This window comes from Pezoporus occidentalis, unplaced genomic scaffold (assembly GCF_034315485.1).
Source record: "Pezoporus occidentalis ecotype Australia unplaced genomic scaffold, CSIRO_AGI_Poc_V1 ctg108, whole genome shotgun sequence".
NCBI lineage: Eukaryota > Metazoa > Chordata > Aves > Psittaciformes > Psittacidae > Pezoporus > Pezoporus occidentalis.
Window position 1 is genome coordinate 3,940,925 of NW_026912865.1, and position 22,637 is coordinate 3,963,561.

Here is a 22,637-nt window from a genome sequence, read left to right on the forward strand (position 1 = left end):
CTGCGTTTCCCTACACGGCTGCTTTGCCCATCTTTCATCCGGGCTGGTGCCCTGAGCTGTGTGAGGCCAGGCTGGAGCCGTGTTTAAGAAAGCTGCGGGTGCCTCCGTCCCCCTCAACCCCACCTCCCCCCTCACGCTGGAGAAGAAGCGGGGCCGGGGCAGCCCTTCTCGGCGCAGGGACGCGCAGCAGCCCCAGCCCGCTGATGGGCACAGGCACCGGCCTCAGCCCACCGAGCACCGGCCCCGCCGCTGCCGGTGCCGACTTTTTGGCATCCCTAATCGCGGCTGGCCCCTGTGATTGGCTGCGCGGCTCTGACCCCGCTCGGGCTCCCGGCTGGGCGGATAAAAGGGGCCTGAGCCGGGGGCTCCCAGGCATTCCCGGAGCGGGCACCAGGGACCGGCGGCCGCAGCATGACGGGCAAAGCGGGCGCGGCGCTGGCCCCCAGCCTGCCCGGTAAGCCCAAGCTCGACGGCGCGCCCGCCGCCCCGCCGCCGCCTCCGCCGCCCCCCGCGGCAGGGTCCAAGCCTAGCTCCGGGCCCACCCCTCCCCGCTGCACCGGCTTCGGCATCCAGGAGATCCTGGGCTTGAACAAGGAGCCGCCGTCGCACCCTCGGGCCACCCTGGACTCGCTGCCCGCCGGGCACCTGCTGGCGGCCCGGTCCGTGCTCAGCCCCGCCGGGGTGGGCGGTGTGAGCATGGGTCTGCTGGGGGCCGGCGGCATCCCCGGCTTCTACACCCAGCCGACTTTCCTGGAGGTGCTCTCCGACCCCCAGAGCGTCCACCTGCAGCCTCTGGCCCGGGCCCCCGGGCAGCTGGACAGCAGCCAGACGGCCAGCTCAGGTAGGCACGTCCCTGGTCCCCGGGGACCCACCGCGCCCCGTCAGCACCGCCAGCCGCTCCCGGCAGCCTCCGGCACCCGCTGCCCCGCCGGGAGGCCCCATGCTCGGCTGCGGGAGGAAGATTTCGTTTCGGTCTCAAAGAGGAGAAGTGCGGGCGGGTGGAACCGTATTCCCTCGCCGTGCGGGGCTGCAGCCGCTACGTGATGGCGTGGCCGTGGGTGCCCGGCCCGCGGATGAGCGGAGTTCGGCGGAGCGCTTCTCCAGCGGCCCCAGCTCGTTGCCGGGAAATAAGGGGCCGCTCGGCACCCCTTTCCTAGACGGCAGCAGCCGCCTGCAACCCTGCCCGCAAGCCCCGCTCCCAGGCCGCCTTGGGTTCCCCCGGCGCGGCAGGCAGCAGTGTCTGGCCCTGGGCCCGGCCTCGGACCCGGGGGACGTCCTCAGGGTCCTCCCGGGAGCGGCCGGAGCCTTCCGACGCGGTGCCCAGCCCGAGCGGTGCCCGCCGCCGCCCGCAGCACGGCCTGCCGAGCAGCACGGCGCCGAGGTAGGGCCAGTGGCGGGGCGCCGCGGGCAGGAACGGGGCCAGAGCCCGGGGCCAGCCGGGGCCGCCGCGGGGCACAGCGGCAGGCATCGAAATGAGGGTCCCGGTTCTGTCACCCGGCGGCTCCTTCAAGGCTTCCTGCCCCTAACACACCCCGGCCGGCCATCTCCGGAGAGCGGGGAACGGGGACGGGCAGAAGCTTGTCCCGGGAGGTTTTTTCCTTTCTTTTTTTTTTTCCCGTAGCTTCATAAACCTCAGTTTCTCCCTCCCCGCTCCCGTGTTTCTGCGGGGCAGTCCGAGATCCCCGGACTGGGGCAGGCGGCCGCAGTGCCCGGCCGCGGGGAGGGAGCTCCAGCTTTTCCCTTTTCCTACGGTTTTGTTGAGCTTGCCGGGTGTGCATTTTAGCAGCGAGACAACAGCAGCCCCAGCAAACGACTCCGGGGAAGAGAGGGGAGTGCGAGAGCCCTGTCCCTGCCCGGAGCCTTCCCTGGCGAGGGCGGATGGCCCCGGAGCGGGACCAACACCGGAACTGGGACCAGCACTGGGGCCGGAGCTGGGGCCGCGCCGGGTTGGAGAGAGCGGCCGGCGGCGGGCCCCGTCTGCGGCATCATCGCAACGAAACCTTCGGCCAGAGCCGCCGGAGGGAACGGAGCCGCCGGGCCCGACCCTACCCGGGGGCCCGAAGCCCACGGCCCTGCCTGTCTCTCCGCAGATTCCGAGGATGTCTCCTCCAGCGACCGGAAAATGTCCAAATCCTCCCTAAACCAGAGCAAGAAACGGAAGAAGAGGCGGCACAGGTAAGCGAGCGGCCTCTACCTTGCCGGCTCCCGCCATCCCCTCCAAGATACCGGGTAGCGGTGAGCCCCGCCGTCCCGGCGGCCCGACGCGTTCCCTCCCCGCTCCGGCCCGGAGTGAAATAGCCCTCCCGCACCTGCCGCGGGAACGCCCCGGCGCCGCTGCGGCTTCTTCCCTCTGCCTTTTCCTTTTTACTTTCTCCCGGTCCAAAACAGATCGGCTCTGGGCAGGCGCCTTTAGGGAGCAGGGGATCGGCCACAGGTGTCTCTTTGTTTAATTTTTCTGGCTGCGGATCCAGGTATCCCGAGCCGCAAACCCGAGCAGCCCGTGAGCATCTGGGCTGGATGCGGATCACCCCTGCCTGGGGCGGGGGTCCTCGTCAAACCTGTCCCCTGCTCCCTATATAACAACCTTAATATTGCCTGTCAGAGAGAATTTCTATCAACGATTTAATTATTTTATTACTTACAAATAAATGTTTTACCAAAAGATTAAGTGGTTGCGAATCAGACGCAGCCTGCAGAGAAGCCAAAGGCTAGAGAATTGGTTAAGGAAACGAAGATCCTCTTTGGATTTCGTTTCCCTCGGGATAGGGCAGAATGATAGACTTTGCCTGGCTTCCCCCACAGCTAAAACGTGTCTTATACACAGAAACGAAAAATGCCATGCTGGTTTCTGGCACTGCTGTGGCCGGAAAGTCAGGACAAAGGAAAGCCAGACACCAGCCACCGAGGGTATTTAGGAATAATTAAATCAATCCTGCCAGGGTGCAGGAAGGGTGGATTAAAAGATGCCCCAGTGAAAGCTCAGCAGGATGCAGGGTGGAAGGAAACCGACTGTCCCGGGAGACATCCTGCGTTTGAGCTACAGAACTCTTGGTCTGCAGGGCTCATCCCAAACCCGGGGTCGCTCCCCAGGCAGATGCTCCCAGTTTGGGTGCCCTGCGGTAAATAGGGCTTCTTTTTCTTCGTGGGCCGGACAGGGCTGGGTGAAAACACATCAGGGGCTGGTGCAGGGGTCATGGTCTAGGACGGGAGAGAGGAAAGGAAATCCAGATCTGTTTCTTTTCAGTTCTAGACAGAAACAGACCCACAATATTTAGCTGTAATTGTATATTCTGTGCTAAATGGTTAAGACCTCTAGTTGTACCAAGAAAGGGCTGGGATGTGACAGGCCGATAGTCTGAAAATAGCTGCAGGATAGAAACAGCAAAAGGGACAGTGGACTGTGGATCGCAAAAGAGACAGGGACTGAGATGCTGAAAGGGGGAAACTTCAGCTTCACCCTGCCGCCGGTGAGCCTTGCTGGGCTTCAGCGCTCTTCTCAGAGGAGGGTGAAGGGGAATGCTTGAAATCCAAACGGGATCGAAATCGGAATAATTTTTCCTGTGGTCCCAGAGAAAGAAAATACACTCGTTGATGTGCCTTTGCTGTCCCTAGAGTTCACAGATCTGTAGGAGCCAGAGGAAAACTGTTTGAAAAGAGAACGGATTTAGGAGTGAATTTAAAGAAGGGTCTGTTGCAGGCAGGTCCCTTGCATTTGCATGCTGCTTTTGTTAGTAATGTAATCGACCTGGTGGAATTCTTCGGATTCTGAATGGCGGGGGTTATTTCTGTTTATGTCCTCTGGAACTGCAGGGCTTTTCTGAAATTCGGATGCATTTTAAAAACAGAATTTTCCCCCGCTCTTTCCTTCCCCCTTCTGGGAGATATATATTCTTCAGTCGTATAAACTATTTATGTATGTTCTTTGAACAAAGGCTGCAATTCGTTGTTGTTCAGTTTGGTTTGGTTGTTTTTCTGTTTGATTGGGTTTTTTGGTGGTGTTTGGTTTCTCCCACCTCTGCCCCCATTGGAGTGTTGCTGGTTCTTTTATCAAAAATTTCATTTTGTGAACGAGGGCGGGGGCTGTGTAGGATGGGATTTTTAGCCCTCTGTGGAGTGGAAGCGGTTCGAGACCTCTCATCCATCCCCTGGAGAAGGGTTTTCATCCGTCTCGGCTTTCCAGCTGCTAGGTTTTCAATTTGGTTGTCCTGAGCTGAGAACTGGTTGTGCAGGGGCGGGTTGGGCTGCTGCCCACCCAGGGCGGTCCAGAAGGATTTTCAGAGGATAATGGGGTAATGCAAACTGGCAGGGAGCAGCTAGTGGGATATCGGTGCGGAAGCAACCAGGGTAAAGTCAGAGGAAAGGAGCTGGCACTGGCTCTCATAGGGAAGGACTGGTGAAAAGCAGCGGGGAGAAGAGTGGTTAAGACATTTGGAGGATTCAGACGAGGACCAGGGCTCCAGGGGAGGATAATCTGCTCGTGGAGATTGAAGAGGCTAAGGACCAGCCGCTGGAAAGGGCTCAGTGCCTCTCCAGATGGGATGCTGAGATGCTGCTTTATCTCAATGTGACTACCAAAGGGTTAAGAAACCTCTGGATGCAAGATCGGGGGGGAGGAGGGGAGGGGATGTGGTGGTGGAGTTAAGCCAGGCCAGGGGTGGCTACACCGTTGTAGGGGGGTGAGGGACAGGGACATCCCCAGGATCCTCACAAGAGGCAGCAGAGTCAGAGGTGTAAAAACAGCTGTCATCGGTGCTGGCTGCAGGTGCTGCTGCTGGGAAGGGACTGTCTCCAGAGGCAAATCCCTGAAAGGGAAGGTGATTTGTAACTGTTTAAAGTGCTGTCTTCTGACATTTTCTCTTTCTGCTTTCACCTTGGCACCTGACCTTTTGTGCACAGAAACACGGGGGGGGGGGTGGGGGGTGGGGTGGGGGGTTGGGGGGAAGCTATGCATTAGCAGGTTACCCAGGTTTCTGTAGCTTCTGTGTCCATTTCTCTGACTCTTCATCATCTTTGCTGCTACTTCTTATGTTTTTTGATCAAGGAGTTTTACTCCCCTCAGGACAATCTTCACATCCTACCAACTGGAGGAGCTGGAAAAGGCCTTCAATGAGGCCCACTATCCTGATGTATATGCTAGAGAGATGCTGGCCATGAAAACAGAATTGCCAGAAGACAGGATACAGGTAATCATATTTCTTGGACCCCCTTATCCTGCTCCTCTCAGCCATATTCATCCCTCCCTGAAGATAAGGTAGTGACACTGGAAGGATGATACTGCTCTGAATACGCCCCACCAGGCTGTCCACTCCCCTGCTCTTGATGAGTAGGCAGCCAGATCAGCTGTTCTTGGCAGATTTGTGTTCGATGTTTGTATGTCAACATGTGCTGTACATGGCATGTTGTATCAGTGACCGTATGTGTGGAACAGAGGGAATCCTAAATCATTGAAGGGGGAACTGGTGTGCAAGGAAAGACCGCAGCACTTCGAGGTCTTGGTGGCATAGGCAAGAAGAGAGCCCTCTACAGATCAGGTCTGGGTGCGCAGTGTGGGAGGGAAAGAGCTCATTTCTCGTTTGGGCAGAGACGGCACAGAGATGCTGTAGGCAGCTCATACCGCCGTGGGTAGGACGGCAGTGTGGCAGTGACATGGTGAGGTGTTTGCACCATCCAGTGAGGTGTCTGCACAGTCTCAGCACTTTAGCTGCGCTTGCCTCCTCAAGTGAAGCTTCCCTGAAAGGTTCTGGGGATAAGGTTTTGTTAATGATTTTTAATGTTTGAAGTTTAACTGCATGCCAGTCCTGTCATGCCCCTGTGAGGAGGTTAGATTGAAGTGGTGGTATCTCACTGGTGAATCCTCTGGTGGTAAGGAGCAGCATCAGCCACTGGGCAATCATTACAGCCCCAAGAGCTGGAGAAGACTTACAGCTGTTGTGGAAGTCACGATGTGCTCGGACAGATGTTCACAAGAGTGGACTCCAGCAGCTTCTGCTGCTTTCCTCCGTGCAGATGATGTTTCTTGGCTGGCTGGGGCTTGGAGCCCTGTGCAGTGGCAGGGGCTGCCTCTGTGGCTGGTACATAGCAGTTTCTATGAGAAGAATTGGTCTGAGTGCCAGGTGGTGTTGGGAGGGTCCAGGTTCCCCTGGTTCCTCCTTCTGCTCAGTCCCTCATGCATGCCCAGCACCCACCAATCTGTTCCTTCAGCCTGTGTTCTTTCTTTGCTAAAGAGGTGGCCCAGGAGGCTGCTCCCTCCTGAGTTTGGAAACTCTGAGGGCATTCAGCAAGATGATGCTGATGCTAGAAGCTGCTGAGGCATGACCCTGCATAGGGACAGAGAGATCATCCTGAACAAAAGTGCAGCCCTTTTCCCCTCAGTCCAGAGCGCCCCTCACCATCCGCATTTTTGTACTTAATCAAGTGACGTTTTTATAAGAGCAAGTTGTGCTTCTCCCGTTGCACTGGCAAGACTCCTGCTGACCTAACGGCTTGTAGATAACCTGCCTGCTGACATGTTTTTCAATGGTCCTCACAAATAATGGCCCATCATCTGAAGTCCTACCTGATGCATTAGGATCTTGCACTGAGCAACATGACCTGATGTTTTGCCTCTGGAGAGAGTAAGCTGGCTGGCTGGTCACTTCTCCACTTGTGATCCTGTAGGACATTAAGTCAAGAGGAGAGAGACCTGTCAGGAGTTTAGTGTTGCCTGCACCCACCATCTGACGCTGGACTGAAAATAAGATCCTTCAATTACCTATAAAGGACCTTTCCAAGGAAGAGGTTAATCTAGTGGTACAGTGTATGTTGAACTGCAGAGGCACCATTTTCCTGGCCAGAGCTGAGGGTGTTCACTATGGGGGAGGTGGAGGGAGATGTTATGACAAAAAAGCAGAGCTGGACATTGCATGTACTGCTTCAGCACCTGGAGCATCTTTCTAGTGCTGAGACGCAGTGTTTTATCTGATTTGGAGTGAAACAGTGGCTAATATATCTTAGCTATCACTGACTTTCTGCCAACTTGCCATTCTGCAACTGGCTAATGAACGTCTGCCTACTCTTCTTGTACTGCAGAGGTTTTAAACCTAGGAGTGCTCCTTACTGTGACCTCTCTGCCCTAGAGATCAGGTTAGACTTGGACAGCAGAAGCACTATGTGGTGTGGCTGTTTTGAACATTAGGTTTTGCTAATGACATCTGTATTCCAGAACAAAGTGCTTGTGAGTAATAACTTTTGCTCATCGTGAAAGGCTAAATAATGAGAAACAGCAGAATCATTTTGCACATGTTGTGTGAGAGCATGAGCACCCTGCCAGGGTGGATGAGCATCAGGGCCATGTAGGAGTCCCAAGCACCACTGACCTTTTCAATGGGTCACCATCCAATTGTCCCTTACCACATATTTTATGAAGTTTCCTTGTTCATACTTTTTCTTTTGTGTGTCACAAGCTATGACAAGATGATTCCCAACCTTGGGCGTGCTTCTTGATATTTCACCTCATGTTACTCTTCAACTTTAGCCCCTTTTGTATGAGCCTAATTCTTTCCACCTTGTTATGGTGTTCGTACTCTTTAAATAAATCTAAGCTGTTTCTTCTCCTGGCTGTCACTTTTGGTTTTCATCATCACTTAAGCAAGCTGTGAAGATCTTTTCTTAAAATCATTCTTCATAAATCACACACCAGTCTCTTAATCATGTGGTTGTTCTTCTGTGAAGACCATCCTGCCTGTCAGCCTTCCTGGAGATAAGGGACCACATGCCCACAGCTGCACACTGGGTTCAGCAGGACCTCTGAGTCCTTGCAGAAACAGCCTCAGATTAGCACCAGTCTACTTGCTTCCGTACTTATTCTATTTATCTAATTCAGTCACTTCAAGCTTTTTTTTTAGACAGATTCCTTTTTTTTTATCCTGAGGATTTTCCCTTCAGTATTCTGGTTTTATGTCATTTTATTAACTTTGGCTAACAAGCATAATAACATCCCTACTATGTCTGACACTGGCAAGAGTTGGATGTTAGAGTATGAGAGCAGGAGATATATCTAGTGATACTGAATAGTTGGACAACCTCCTGGGATTTGGAACATGTAAACATCTTTGTATCTTGCAGAAAGAATTTCTGCAGCAAAACTACAGAAAGTAGTTACGAGTGAAGTAAATCTTGCTTAGAATCTATTACCATCACTTAATGCTCCTCATGTAATCTTTGTGCCCCTTCTTGCATGAGTTTCTAACTGCTCAAGAGAGCTCTGTATTTTTGCATTTTAGAATCATAGGATCAATTAGGTTGGAAAAGACCTTTAAGATCATCAAGTTCAACCATTACCCCAAGACTGCCAAGACCACCACTAAACCATATAAACCGTATCATTTTCATTGTAGTTTGCAGTTTCTCCCATCTTTCAACATTCTTTTCTCCTTCTTGTAGGTCATTAATGAAAGTGTTTTCTAAGATTGTTGTGATCATCACATGTTGTGGGCTTTCATTGCATTTCACGTGGCTTCCCACTGGATCCACATCTAAAAGTGATATCTATCCTTATTTTCATTCATGGACTTATTTCTCAGGAGGTAGTAGTTAAAAAGAAAGTAATTCACCTATGAAATTCAGTATGAAAGTGAAATTCAAAGAGAGCATTTGAGAGAATGATATATAGGAACTGTTTGCATGTAAAACCTTTATCAGAACACTACAAATAGCTATCAGAGGCCAAGAAAGTTACTGGTTTGAGAGAACACTGAATTTGAGGGAAAATATTCAAATCCTCTGCTTAAAGACAAGATGAACATGTTTGGTTTTCTTTCAAGGCAGGTCTCTTTCATGTTACATGCATCCTCCTCCTGTATTGGTAGGAGGAAGGAATATAAGCATCCTCCTATTGGGAAAAGAATTTAGTTTTCCTAGTGAGACCCTTGGTGTAAGTCAGACCAGATGCCACTGTGGCTATTTTGAAAGATACTTGAAAAAAACTACATTAATCGGTGTATTTGAAAGAATATTCATAAGGGTTGAAGTGCTGCTATAAGAATAAACCCAGACCATTCTGTAAAATCCAGGAAAGGTAAGTAGATTCCCGTGGGGAAGTATATCCTTAATAAACAACTTAAAATATTCTAAATGGCCTCAAGCTGATAAATATTCTGACGCCTGACTTAGATCAGTGTGTTTCTCATAACAGATACTCTGAAATGCAATGTGTAGATTTTACATAAGTTATCTATTGAATGTATTACTATATGACCATTCTGAACTTTAAATGCCAGTATCTGCAATAGTAAAGTTCAGTAACAGTTTGATTTGGGATTATTGAAATGACCGTGTATGTTTAGCATTACAGTACGTCTCCTACCAACCAAACAAATCGGTTCAGTATTTCAAAGAGATAAGATCCTGACTGCCATTGTGGGGACACTAGAATCACCTTCTAAGGGAACTAATCAGTCAAAAAAGAGAATAAAAGTGCTAAAAAATCATCCATTCTTCTTATTAAATGATTGTATGGTAATTACGTGGATGAACAATTTTAGGACAAATAAAACTGCTCACATAAGCAAAAGGAGACACTGGTGCTATGCGTGAGGAGTGGGGATTGTCTGTATCCAAACAAGCTTTGTCAGGCAGCCAAGAGGTCAATTTTGGCTAAAGCCAAAACAAAGACAATTAGAACTCTAATTGAAAGTGTATTGTTTTAGATGCTTTCAGTATCACTCTGTAGCCCTTTAGGAGTTGAATGGGGATGGAGGAATCGGGATGGGTTGTCATTTGGAAAGAAGCATTTGTACCAAGAATATCTTTCCAGAACAAGAGGCTTACTTCAGTTTTGCAAAAATGGTCTGTATTTAGAGGTGAACATAATTTGGAAAGGCCTGAGGAACCTGTATCAAACTGATGAGGGGCTCAGAATAGAACCCATAGAGTCCCCTCAAGAAACATGATAGAAAGTGTGAAGGAGAAAGTTTGGTTTATGCAGCTTTAGCAGCCCTGGCTTCTCCCCCACCCATCATAATTTACTGCTTGCTGCAGAGTGTTGGACTGTAGTCCTAATCCCATGGTGCAAGTGTGGAATGGGGATGATTGTCCCATGCAGTTGCTGACCTTTCCTGAATCTGTGCCTGGAATGGCCGCCAAGGGATTTCTTAGTGCTGCAGAAAATAGCAGTTATGTTGTTTTTTATATGTTTGTGCTTGTCGCTATTGCTCTCAGTAAGAGAGGAACTGTCTATTCTTGCTAAAACTTTGGATGACTCTCTCACTTAGAAGAGAGAAAGGCCAGCATGAGGCACAGTGCCAGTGGGATCCCACCTGGATCTCTGCACAGCTTGTTCAAGGACATCATGTAGCTTGAGGGAAATCACCAGAGTGATTAGTGTGGTTGGAGGTAGATTACCAAGGTTACGGGGAAGCTGAAAGTGTTGCTGCTGTGTAAGCCAACCATCTGAATTTCTTAATGTGTCTTTTAAGAACCCTGCAAGTAGTTAATCATGAGCAGCTAGTGCTGGCTACCTTTGCCAGTAATTCCTATGCACTGGGGCAAGCCACAGGGCTGTGGTACCAGATAAGTGTCATTAACTTCCCCTACGCTTTTAGGAATGTAGGAAGTGTACAAGGGAGAGTAATAAAACTAATCAAACTTACTGGCTTAGTGAGAATATTATTATGAGTGCTTCTCATGTCATATGGTGCATCTCTGCCTCCATGTCTTTAACTGGTATGTGAGGAGTTCATCCACTTTGCTGCCTCTTCAATAACATGCTTGTTTAGTTGATCTAAATTCATATTAATTTCCATTTTTCAATTAAGAGTTGTTTTATTTGGTCCTTTCTCTAATGGAATGTTTTCATTACCCTTTATCTATGGCCCATTTTTAGTCCATGTGCTAGAACTTTATTTACAAGTTAATTACGAGAGCTGCAAACAGAGGGACTGGGTGATGGGCAAGACTAAGGGCCCAAGCAAGACTTCCCAAAGGGGTTACTGTCTGACAGCCTTGCAACCCATGCCTTCGTACACAGGAAGAAAGTGTGGCAGGAAACAGGAAGGAAAATGGAGGGCTGGGAACATCTCTTCAGCTTACTGTGAAGCGGGGACTCTCCTGCTTGTTGCTAGACTGACTGTGTGGATTACTTTCTCAGCTTGTGGGATTTACCCTGCTACAGCTGGGGCTGTAGGTTCAGATTAAAGGATGTTTCTCAGTGCAGAGATGAAGCTACAGAGTTATGAATATTTTGTATGCCAAGGTACAGGTTTATTCCTCTATGTTCAGTCCCTGAGCTACTTCAGCCACTGACCAATTTTCTAAATGGGACAGAAAACCAAATAAACCCAAACTTGCTGTCCTTGCCTTCTGCTCCATTCCTAGCAAGGTATTTATGGCTGTCACAGCATACAAGACAGTGTGATTTTCATGTGCTCCTCCACAGTATCAGGAGGGAAATGGGGCTTTGCAGTGACAGCTCCTTCCTTGTTCTCTCCATGGTTTGGAGACACCATCGCTGAGGGTCATACACCTTTGAGTGCTGGGACTCTTAAGCAACCTGCAAGAGGAAAGACAGGCAGGCAACAAAATGTGTGATAGCACACTGCTGTGGAATGCCTTGGCAAAGACTTTTCCCATTGTGGCTCATCATGGAATAAGGAACGGCTCTACAGGCTTAATGACAGGCTCTGACAACTTTTTCTGGCATTTATCCCCCTATTTTCTTAACGACAGTAGGTTAAGGGTAACACTTCTCTGAGTTAGCTCAGGCACTGAGGTTCCTTGATCACTTATGCTCTTCTGGAAATGCTATCCTAAACCCTTGTGTGGGAACACATGCATTCACTCTTTCAATTTCCTTTGTATTTCTTCTGATACTGCTGCAGTTTTTCACAACTGATTTTTAGGAAATAGGCAGCCCATCAGGTTCAGTAGTTAATTCGCCTCCAGGCTTAGGGTGCCTTGCAGAAGGACTAACTGATGGCTGTGTGCTCAGGCTTTCCTTTAATGACCCTTATATAATAAAGTTTTCCTCCTTTTCTGACTTTGAATAGAGATATTTTTTTTTAGCAGTTCAATAACACAGGCACTTTAGAGACACAGTTAATTTACTCTCCCAGTTATTTCTTAATTGATCTGTTTTTCTCTGTAGTATTTAGCTTTTACCTTGACAGACCTCAACAAGTTCTTCTGATTCTTTGACAGTTCAAACCTCCTCTGCCTTTTCATTGCCCTTCTTTGTGGAAGTTCTGCTAGCCACATTTTGCATGGGTCTGTCCAGCATTGAAGAGTCTAGTCTTCAACAGACTAGATGATGAACTAGATTAACAGACATACAGATTATCCTGATCTCTGCATGCATGAGGCTGATGTGTCCTTGTGTGAAGCAGCAAAGAGGAACCGAGTTGGAGAACAAACTTGCTGCAATATCTTAACAGCAGTGGTGGCTTCCAGGGGCCACTGCATCAGAGGCTGTGAGAAACCAATTACGTGTTCTTCTGTCTACTCTGAGTGGCACTGCCCTGGGAGCAGCAAGGGATGTCCAGTTTAGGACCTGCCTTGTGTGAGAAGCACAGTTTGCTCCCTGCCTTCTTTCAGTGGGTTTCTGTTAGGCTTCCAACTGAAGAGTTGAAGCTGAAACTTTGGCTGGCAGTTACTAGAGCTTTTGTGTGGTGGTCAGGGACAGTCTGCTGTTCTGGCCTGCTCTTTAGGTCTGGTCTTTAGCTCTGCTCTTTAGCTCTTCCACAGATTCAAGTTTTTCTTCACTGCGTGAAAGAGGTTGGGTAATTAGATACCTTTTATTGCATGAGGCAAGGAATTGCAAATATTGTTATTACCGTGTCTCTTCCTAAGGGAAAATCATAAGGGACTGCAACTGTCTCTTTTTGGTGCTCAGTTCCAGGCTGATGCCTGGCAAATTATTACAACATGTCACAGTGTTTTACAATACGTAACAAGTTTCTGTAGATATCTTTCAGCTAATGCTTCAATGAACCAAGAGCTGTCATGCACTTGTGAGCCTCTGCTGTAGCCCTCAGGAGAGACTTTGCAAGCTGTCCCCATGCACACAGGGGTGCGCTTGAGCCTTACCTTGGGGAATGGCGAGCACCAGGTAGTGCTGCAAACTTCATCTCCTGCTGGTGCACAGCCTGTGTCTGCTACATTACTTTCTGGAGAAGGCCAGAGCACACCTTTGCCCTTTGCTCTGTGTGTACTGATACAGTACAACAGTCAGCTGCTTCTGGCATGCAAGGAGCAGCTCCAGAGTACAGGCAGCACTTTGCATCCTCTGAGGAAGGCTGGCATCCCAAGCTCTGATTTTGGTGCTCATTGAAAGGCATTCTGAAGGGGATATGACACTTCCCCTCTGACTGTCCTGACTCAACTTGCTCCAACATGACGGTGATAATATGGTGTGTCCTTGCATGTTCACAGAGTGCATATGGATGTTTATGAAGACTTATGCTAAGGTTTCCTCTGTGCCAGAGGGCCTGCAGAGCAATGTTAGAGAGAGAAAATGAGGCAAAATAAAATTATGCAGTCAGGATAGCATCTTGATTAATGGAGCCAGGCACCGTGAGTACCCAAAGGATGAATGTGCAGTATCACCCTTTGTGACAATGACAAATGTTGCCCTGGGTTTGTGTGGACTAGGATGATGGGCATGCTTTTGCCTGCTTTCCTGTGACCGTCATACACTCACGACCCTTATGTTTTTTCGATTTTTCAATCAGCGTGTTAGGAAAAGAGGAATTTGTGTGTGTATCTGCCATGTCCCAGCATCTGGCAGCCTATATGGAGCTGTAGCTCCAGCTAAGCTGGTGGTCAGCTGGCATTACGGTCTGGCCAGGATGAAGTCAATGTCTCAGGGATGAATTTGCTGAGCAGATGTGTTGCACAGATCAAGTGTGTGCTGAACCACTATACCTACCATGCGCATTGTGTGCACATTCTGTTTTTCTGGTGGCATGGTAACAGCATGCACATTTTTGCTTGTTGCTGTAGTAAGCCCCTATTCGATACATGCCCTGTGCTAGTTAAACTTAGAGGAGACCCAAGCTTGGATGAACTATCATGTCTTTGCTCAAGAAGGGTGAGTACTGTCTCACAGCACATCTCAGTATGTCTGGTTGGACCTGTTAGCTGAATGTGCCCAAGATGACTCCACCTATTACCAGGAAGGGCTTTTGCTAGGCTGCGTATGGGAATTGCTCTTTCTAATGTGAGCTCAGAAAGCTCTTTCCCAGTGTTTCGTAAGAGGAGGGATGATGAGTCCTGTGATCAGCCATGCAGCCCATGTGCAACTTTTACTGCTCTCATTTAACTTCATACCCACTTTACACCAGCCATAGAAAGTGATGTCACCATAAACAGTGCCAATAATTTTGACATTATATTTGAAAAGACAGCCATAAACCATTCCCAGGCTTACACAAGTGGTGCAGTCTCCACCAGCAGACTGGGGACAGACTGAGTGAGCACTACATGGGAGGGATTTTGGGAAGTGCCAGGACCTGGTCAGGCCTTATGCTCTGTGGCAATTCATTACAAAGCCTTATGACCCATGAGTGCAGATGGGAACATGCTCTGAGGAAGATACGAGGCTGCTCATTGCAGTGCTCACATGCTCAGATTGAACCCAGCCAGGGCTGCTGTCCCTGTCCCATACGAGGGTGTGGATATTGCTGTTTTTTCAGAGGAGGTTTTAATTTTGTCTCTCATTGTAGAGTTTTGGATTGGAAAGGAAAAAGGTAGAAAGTGAGATGTGTAGTTGTCAGGAGGAACTGAGTGCTGAAATGGCAGCCGGGCCATGGGTGTAGAGGCGAGCTGGAAGTGTTCTCTGGTCTGCAGCTGGACCCATCAAAGGGCTTCAACTTTGACTGAAGCAACAGGTATGGTATGCTGCTGGGCATGATTTTAGGAGCAGTGTTCTTCTGTGAAGTGACGGGATCAATCTGGAGCAGCATGGTGGGGAAAGGGACATAAGCAATTGCAGGGTGCTGGTGTAGATGCCTGGACATTTCCCACAGCAGTTAATGCCACAGAAAGAAGAGATCTGATGGATAAGCATGAGAAATTCAGCTTCTGCGCACTTCAGCCTGAGATGGCTGGATCCCTGGGAGGAAAGCATGGTGCTGGATGGACATGAGTGTGTTGGGTCATTAAGCCATCAGCACCTGAGGACCATGATAGCAGATTACAACCCAAGGCAATATCACAGAGGTCCAGAAAACTCCCTGGACTGGCAGGACAGGGTTTCTCTGCTGTGACCTCACTTGAAGGACTCAGCACCAGAAATGGCTTCTCTGCAGGGATCATACAGAGCAGCAGTTCAGCTCTCTGAAGCTGAAGGTTTGTGCCAGGGAATTGTGAGAGAGTGCAGAAGATAAGTCTGTTAGTCCATGGGCAGGGGAGACGGTCTCAGCGTTGCTGCTGGGGGGACTTTTGCCGCTTGCCTGAGTTGCTGGTTTGCCAACAGCTGTGTGCAGCTGCTCCCTGCAGCCTGGCAAAGACATGCGCTGGTGGTGCGACCGCAGGTGTGTGTGGCTGGGTGCCTGTGCATGCATGGACGTGCATTTGCTTATGGCCATCTAGTGGGCATTTCAGCATGCACTGCTTTGGGCTGGGACCATCTTGTGCTTCATAAAGCTTGTCACTTGAAAGACCTCTGCTGAAATGCTGTGTTAAAGGCAGTATGTGAGATTGATGAAGCAAAAATTCCCCATTGTCTAGCCTGGAATTTTCCTTATAGGAGGCAAGGAATGCTTGGGCAGTGGAAACAAACAAACAACACAACAAAACCTCCAACACTTTTTTATTAGAAAGACAAAAAAGGCCACTACCAATTCTCCTGGCTGTGTACCCAGGACTGGACAGTAGCAGCCAAGAAAATTAGTGTAACAGTGAAAATTTTAGGTTGAAAATACACAGTAACACCCTAAATGCCTTAAAACAACCCTTTGCTAATTCAGATTCCTGGCTCATGGCCAACCTCAGGGAGATTTCTGTCTTTAGCAGACAATGTTTCAGGGCCTGATTAGGTAAACAAACTAACATGATGAATAGGGGTGATAAGGATACATTGAGTCTCATGTCCCTTTGCAAAATGAGAGATTCCTCCTACTACAGTTCACTCTTCTGCGTCATCAATAATTTGAAGAAGTATCAGTTATCATTGGTGATCCAGAGGAGGAAACTGGCAGGAATAACTTTGCCAGTCTTGACTCTGAAGCACTGCAACCCTGCCGTCAAGCACAGAGTGCCTCAGCTTTCACTGCTTTGGGCGGTGGGCACCGAAGGTGAGAATTAGATGATGACTAATGTTAAAAATACCCCCGTTTGTAAGGCTTCGCAATACTGCTGATTTTGGTAAGAGGGCCTCAAAAGAAGGATCCAGGAGATGACACTGAGGGTGCTGGCATTTGTTGCTATCTTGGTTCATAGACTATGGCTGCTCTTGGAGGGAACAGTGACAGTGTGATGTGCCCAGTGGGGTTAGAGTGTGTGATGCTCGGCTCTGGCCAAATGATAGGGCGGCACTTGTGGATCCTCAGAAGCAGCCCAGAGAGGGGTTTGGGCAGCTAAAAACCAAACATTCATGCATGAGCTGAGCTTAGATGCTAATGTGTCTGGTGGGTAGCAAGACAAACCTGTCCTCTTTACTCTGTTGTCCATTCTTTGAGGATAGGTTCCTGGAACAAGCTTCACAGAGGGTGCTTGTGTGACAATAAACAGCTGTAAATCACCTTAAGGGTAGCACATTGGTCCAAAAGACACTTCTGTGCACCAGACTGATAGCTTTGCACAAACGTCTGAGGTGCTTCAGTCTAAATTAATCAGGGGTTTTCACCACTGCTTGTGAAGTGTGGAAGCACAAACACAATCTTTTCACCATGCCCTGGGCTGTGCAACAGAGAGCCAGATGAAAGCAAGTGAGAAGGAAGGTTCATCATAAACAGCCACAACAATAAGGCATAAAGTATAAAATAAAGCTGAGCCGATCCATGTGATGGGAAAGGGCAAGAGGAAAAGTGGTCAAACCTGAACATTGCCGGAAGCAGACTGAATTTTACAGAGCTGGAGGAAGCTGAAGAGTAGATATCTCCAAGCAGAGATAACAAGCAGCCAAAGAAGATGTGAAATACCAAAATCACAAGTACATGTGAGGGTGAAACCTTCTCCAGGAAAACTGAGGTGCCAGTAATAAATAGCTGCATATCTGAAAGTGCCTGATGTACCAACACAGCCGAAAATACCCCAGAATTACTAAAACTGTTGTGTAACTCAGCTCAGAATCAAGGCATGGGAAAATTTTGGTAACACATCAAGAAATGCAAACAAAGCAGTGAGATCTTCTCCCAGAAGAAAGTCCTGCTGATGGAGCCATCTGAATGAGGACAAAATCCTGAGAACATGCCACAGGGAATCATGCTGCTGATTTGAAATGGCATGGGGGCTCCCAGGGCTGTGATGGAGCTCTTCTCTCCATGCTCCTCAGGATGGGCTTGTGGCAGAGGTGCTGGGCTGGAGTCTGATCCCAGCAACATTCAGTATTGAGTGCAACTGGTTTCACTTGACTCCATGCCTGAGATCATCTCCTGTTATTAAAGTAAGATGGTCAGTCTTCCCAGTTTCTGTTCTTCTAGAAATTCTAGGATTTTAAGCATTCTTTTCCTTTGTAAAAAACAAGAGGAAATTCCTATTGAATGGTAAAAAAAAAAAAAAAATGGTTTAGGAAATCTCAGAACAATCTTACTGAAGTGTTAATGTAGTTCTGATTTTCCTATTTGGCTGTAAAGCGTAAATTTTGTGTGTCTTAGGCCGCCAAGATTAAAATACAGCACTCCAAAGAAAGCCATAGATAATTTTGATTACACTTCCACTGCCCAGATGCATTTTCTCCTGTGCTATTGAATCAGCAGTTTTTGATAGAGAATTTTCCACTGGCTCTAGTCAAAACTGGTCTGCCAGCTGGCAAAGCTACTGCTGCTGGCTCCAGCATCTGCATGGCCCTGCCAAGGGAAATGGGATGCTCCAGGGCAGCAGGTTTAGTGGCAGTGGCCAGTGCTGGGGCAGGCTGAGGCCTGGGCAGGGAGGAGGGCAGAAGAGTGTGAGGTTCGGGGATAGAGGCTTGGGGCATCAGGGCAGAAGGGAGGGGAACGGGAGAGGTTCTAAAGCATCAGTGAAGATGCACCCGAGTAAAGGAGGCTTGAGGAGAGGTTAAGAGTTGCCCACTTGGAAGAACCTGTTACTGGCAGAGGTCCCAAGTGTGGCAACTGGTGACAGAAGCAGCTGTGCAGAGCTGAGCCCTGCAAGCCGCTCTGGGTACAGGGAAAGGTGTCACTGCAGCCCCAAACCAAGGCAGTTTTGCAGGTGCTGGCTCTTGAGTTGTGCAGCAATTTCTCCCTGAAACCAAAGGAGGTAAGGGAGGAGTTCTGTGGTGAGAGACCTAATCGCACTGGTTTATCCAGGGTAGAAGAGGCAGGATCCCTCTCCTGGTCCTCGTGGGTTGAGCTACCCCCTTGCAGTATGGAGGTGTCGGGAGTGAGCCAGTCCCTGCAAGCTCTGCCCTCCAGAGCCTGGGAGTGGGAGGAGCTCATGGTCTGGAATGAGAGGATGATGGGTGGCAGCATCCTGCTGACTGCCGATCTAGCAAACCCATGTGTCAGACGGGCATGGAGGAGCGGGCGGAGAGAGGAAGCTCTGCACTTGTGAGAGTCCCTGCTCAGGCCCCTGTGGATTGGAGCCATCCGTGGCTACATCTCGGCAGTATGAAAGTGTAAATCACACTGTTTATCATGCAGAGGAGGTGACGTGTGGTGAAGCAGCCTGGCTGTAAAATCCCCTCTGACACACACAGAGTGCTTTCTGCTTCGAGAAGCTGGGATCAGAGCCACTGGGACCACCACCCCATCCACCCTAAACAGCTCCCTGTGGGGCCAGGCCACCCAACCTGCCCTGCAGCTCTGTCTCATGAGGCTTCCTTGCCGGGCAGCTCCCCTCTGCGATCTTGCCTTGCCAGCCGGACACAGCTACACTGCCTCAGCCCCATGGTCCCCACAGCAGAGCTGGGGGTCTGCCACCGTGCTCCCCACCGCAGCCCGAGCTCCCCCATGGCTACGGGCGGCGGGGACAAGAGAGGGTTAAGCTGTCAGCTCTGTAATGTTAAACAGGTGTCAAAGGCACCTCCATATATCTGCAGATGGAAATCAAATTCTTTGCAGTATAAAAAGATGAATTACCCAGGCGATTCCTGCCTCGTCCCACTCATCAGCACAGCGCCAGACGGCAAGCAATTTTTTTTTTTAATGTGCTAACGACCTAATCAAGCAATCAAGTTGGAGAAGATTGCGGAGTGACCCCGAGCATCCATCTGCCAGAAAGCCCCCGCCATCCGTTCCCACTCTGCCCTCTGCGTTCCGGGAAAGGCAGGGCGGAAAAAAACAGAAAATACAAAAAAAAAAATACCCCAATTCCTAAGCAAATTAACACCCAATTTTCTGAGAGTCTAATTAGTTAAATGAGGAGGTGTTCGGGGTGTCCGTGGGGAAGGAGGGGCTGCCTCTCCGAGAGGGCCTGGTAACTCCGTGGCATTAATTAGCGCAGGTCAATGGCGTGGTTCCCTGGGGACCAGCTGCTTTAATTTCCCGTGATATTTCAGTGCCTGAGGCCCATCGATTCAAACTGAAATTAACTTATTTTTCAATCAGGCCCGGGCTGCCCCTGGGGCTGACTCTTCCTTTGCCTCCTTCTGAATAGACCTCGAGCAATTTTTCATCTAAAGCTGATGCCTCTGCTCGGCAGGAAGGGAGGGGAGCTGGGGAGGGAGGAGGGTGAGGGAGACAAGAGGAATGGAAATCAGAGAGAGAGCGCGCTAATAGATTTCTGTGAGCATTCCCTCCCCGGCATCACCGCCCGCCTCTGCTCATTGCCCCCCAGGTCACAGCTCAGAGATTATTCTGCCAATTTTCTGAGAAGATGAGGGGCTTTTCAAACTGGGAATTCAGGGCGAAGCACACAGATCAGCTTCCCCCTTCTCCCACCTCTCCCGAGCGCTCACCCGCAACCCAGCCCTCCCTGCAGGCACCACTGCCCGCAGCCCTGCGCCGTAGCTCAAACACCCAGTATATAATGGAAGAAAATCCCAGGCACGAGAGCCAAAAGCTGCTAGAACATGCCAAATTACATCCTGCAGAGAAGGATGGGATCTGCTCTCAAGACTCCTGCAAGGGAGGGAGGGAGAGATACCCAATGGCTGCTGCGTGGTGGAAGAGGTCACAGTGCTTTTGGGATGAGCATCCCTGTGTCTGCCTGCACAAGCACACGTGTTCCCATGCAGGAAGGGGACTGACACATCTTCTCCCCCCACAAACCTATATTCCTTCTTGTTGCCTGCCCCAGGTTTGGTTCCAGAACCGCCGGGCCAAATGGCGGAAGAGGGAGAAGTGCTGGGGCAGAAGCAGTGTGATGGCTGAGTATGGGCTCTACGGTGCCATGGTGCGTCACTCCATCCCACTGCCCGAGTCCATCCTCAAGTCTGCCAAGGACGGCATCATGGAGTCCTGTGCCCCTTGGCTCCTGGGTAAGGAAGCAGCCGCCTTTGTGGGGGACTGTGAGTGGGTTCAGGCAAAGTGGGGGGGGGGGGGGGGGTGTGAAAGGAAGAAATTGGAGCCATGTCAAAAACATGAATGGAGGGTGGTACCCTCCAACCCCCCCCCCCCCCCCCCCAGCTGCCCTTGTCAGTGGGGTCTGAACACTCATCCCAAATCCCTTCTGTTCTTGAATCCTGACCTGCAGGGTTTTGCCGCCCATGCTCAGGCTGGTGTTAGCCTTTGACTCCCATGGTGTGAGCATCCCTTGTGGCCAGCCCTGGCAGGCCAAGGTGTCCAAAGCAAGCCATCCTGGTCTGATTTCCCCTGCCCCATGAGGCTGTGTTGGGTGCCAGGACAACACACACACACCCCCCCTCCCCCTTGACCCAGGCCCCAGGGGGAACACGCTGCTGCCTCCTCCTGCTCTCTGCACCTGGGGGAGCTGCATTTCTGCCTGGTTTCACTTGTTTTTCTGTGCAGACACGGAGGTAGCAGCTCCTCCCTCTTGCTCTTTGCTTGCCTCTTTCTGACCTTTCAGGCTTGTTCTGCCACAAAACGTGTCTGACATCTTGAATACAGGCTGTCTTGTCCTTCTATCTGTGGGAAACTGAGAGAGGCAGAGGGGTGGGCTGTGTGAGGAGCAGGTTGATACGGGACCATGGGCGATTGCCCTCCCCAGCCTCAGTGAACCTCAGGCAACCATGCTGCTGTCTGAGACCCGCCTTCCCATGTGGGGCAAGTTAGCTTTAGGTTCACAGGCAGAAATGAAGGGGAGAGTAATTATAAACCTTTGGGGGCATCTCTGAGGCCATGGATGTTGCTGGCAACCCCAGCAGGCAGCTGCCTTGCCTGGGCTGCTCTTGCGTGGGGGCCAGAGCGAGTGGCTGGCTGTGACTGCTGCATGAAGTGAGGGTTTCTGCTTTTCCTTAATTCTGGCCTCTCTTTATCTTTGCTGTTTTCAGTTCAAGATGGCTTTCCCATGCCCAGGCGCTTTTCTAAACCCGAATACCAACAATTCTTTTTAGGGATGCACAAAAAGTCTCTGGAGGCAGCGGCTGAGGCGGGGAGGAAGACGGAGGTGGAGCGCCAGGCCCTGCCCAAGCTTGACAAGGGTGACAAGGAGGAGAGGGGCCCGGATCCCAAAACCACCATTTCGCAGGAGGAACTGAGAGAAAACAGCATTGCCGCCCTCAGGGCCAAAGCTCAGGAGCACAGCACCAAAGTCCTGGGGACCATCGCCGGGGACACCCCGCCGCAGGGCAGGAAGCCGGAGGCAGGGGAGGAGGCAGCAGCGGCAGAGGATGAGAGACAGACGGAGAAGCTGAACTCGTCGCAGAAGGAGGAGAAGCTGATCTAGGAGGGGGAAAGAGGCGGTGGAAGCCAGCGCTGAGAGACACTGTGTCCTCAGGGGGCCGCATTCCCCCTCAGACTGACAGCTCCCCCGGCTGCCCCTGCCGGGGCGCGGGGCCCCAGTCCCTGCATTTGGGGCTGCCCGGCAGGGGTGCCCCCGCCTGCTCCCCCTGCCCTTCACTCCTCTGCCCCACTGGGCCTTCCTCACCTCCCCACCCTTCCTATGGGGCACTGGGAAGTGTCCCGTCTTTGTCGACACCCGAGTGGACACTGAGGCTCTGGTCCCTCTGGCCTCACAACCAGCTCTGGTGCTCTCTCCTTCTGTTGCAGCCCCAGACCCCATCTGTCATCTTGGAGTCAACCCTGTGCCCTGCCACTATGCCCCTCCTTGGTGCATGCCTCTCCCCAGTCTGCCTGGGCCCCTTCCCCTGGCACCCCATCCTGCCACGCCTCAGGCAGACTGCCACCTTCCACCAGCCATCACCTCTGCCTCCGGCCCAGCCCATAACAGGACAAGCCCATGGCAGTATTTGCATTAAACGGCGACTCTCCATCCAGGGTGATTTGCACCTTCTGCCTGTCTCTCCCTGCCTGGTCTGCTGGGAAGCAGTTGTAGCTTTAAAGCTCAGCTTTGCCACCATTTGGTAGGGAGAGGCAGGCTTAGCCCACTGGCACGACACCCTGGTCCCACCTAGCACCTCAAGGGGACTCCAGCCCATGTTTCTG

General features: G+C 50.7%; 1 protein-coding gene across 2 annotated transcripts; it reads left to right on the forward strand.

The window, feature by feature from the left end:
- Window positions 1–369: 369 nt before the first annotated feature.
- VSX2 (visual system homeobox 2) lies at window positions 370–22,275 on the forward strand. Of its 2 annotated transcripts, none has more exons than XM_062623863.1 (5): window positions 370–841; window positions 2,091–2,175; window positions 5,060–5,183; window positions 20,371–20,551; window positions 21,524–22,275. In XM_062623863.1, exons 1-5 carry the CDS (start codon window positions 412–414, stop codon window positions 21,916–21,918), a joined length of 1,215 nt encoding a protein of 404 aa, XP_062479847.1. In that variant the 5' UTR covers window positions 370–411; the 3' UTR covers window positions 21,919–22,275. The 2 variants fall into 2 exon arrangements, with proteins under 2 accessions (XP_062479847.1, XP_062479853.1); XM_062623869.1 differs by having other exon boundaries at window positions 374–841; window positions 21,587–22,275.
- The last annotated feature ends 362 nt before the right edge of the window (window positions 22,276–22,637 follow it).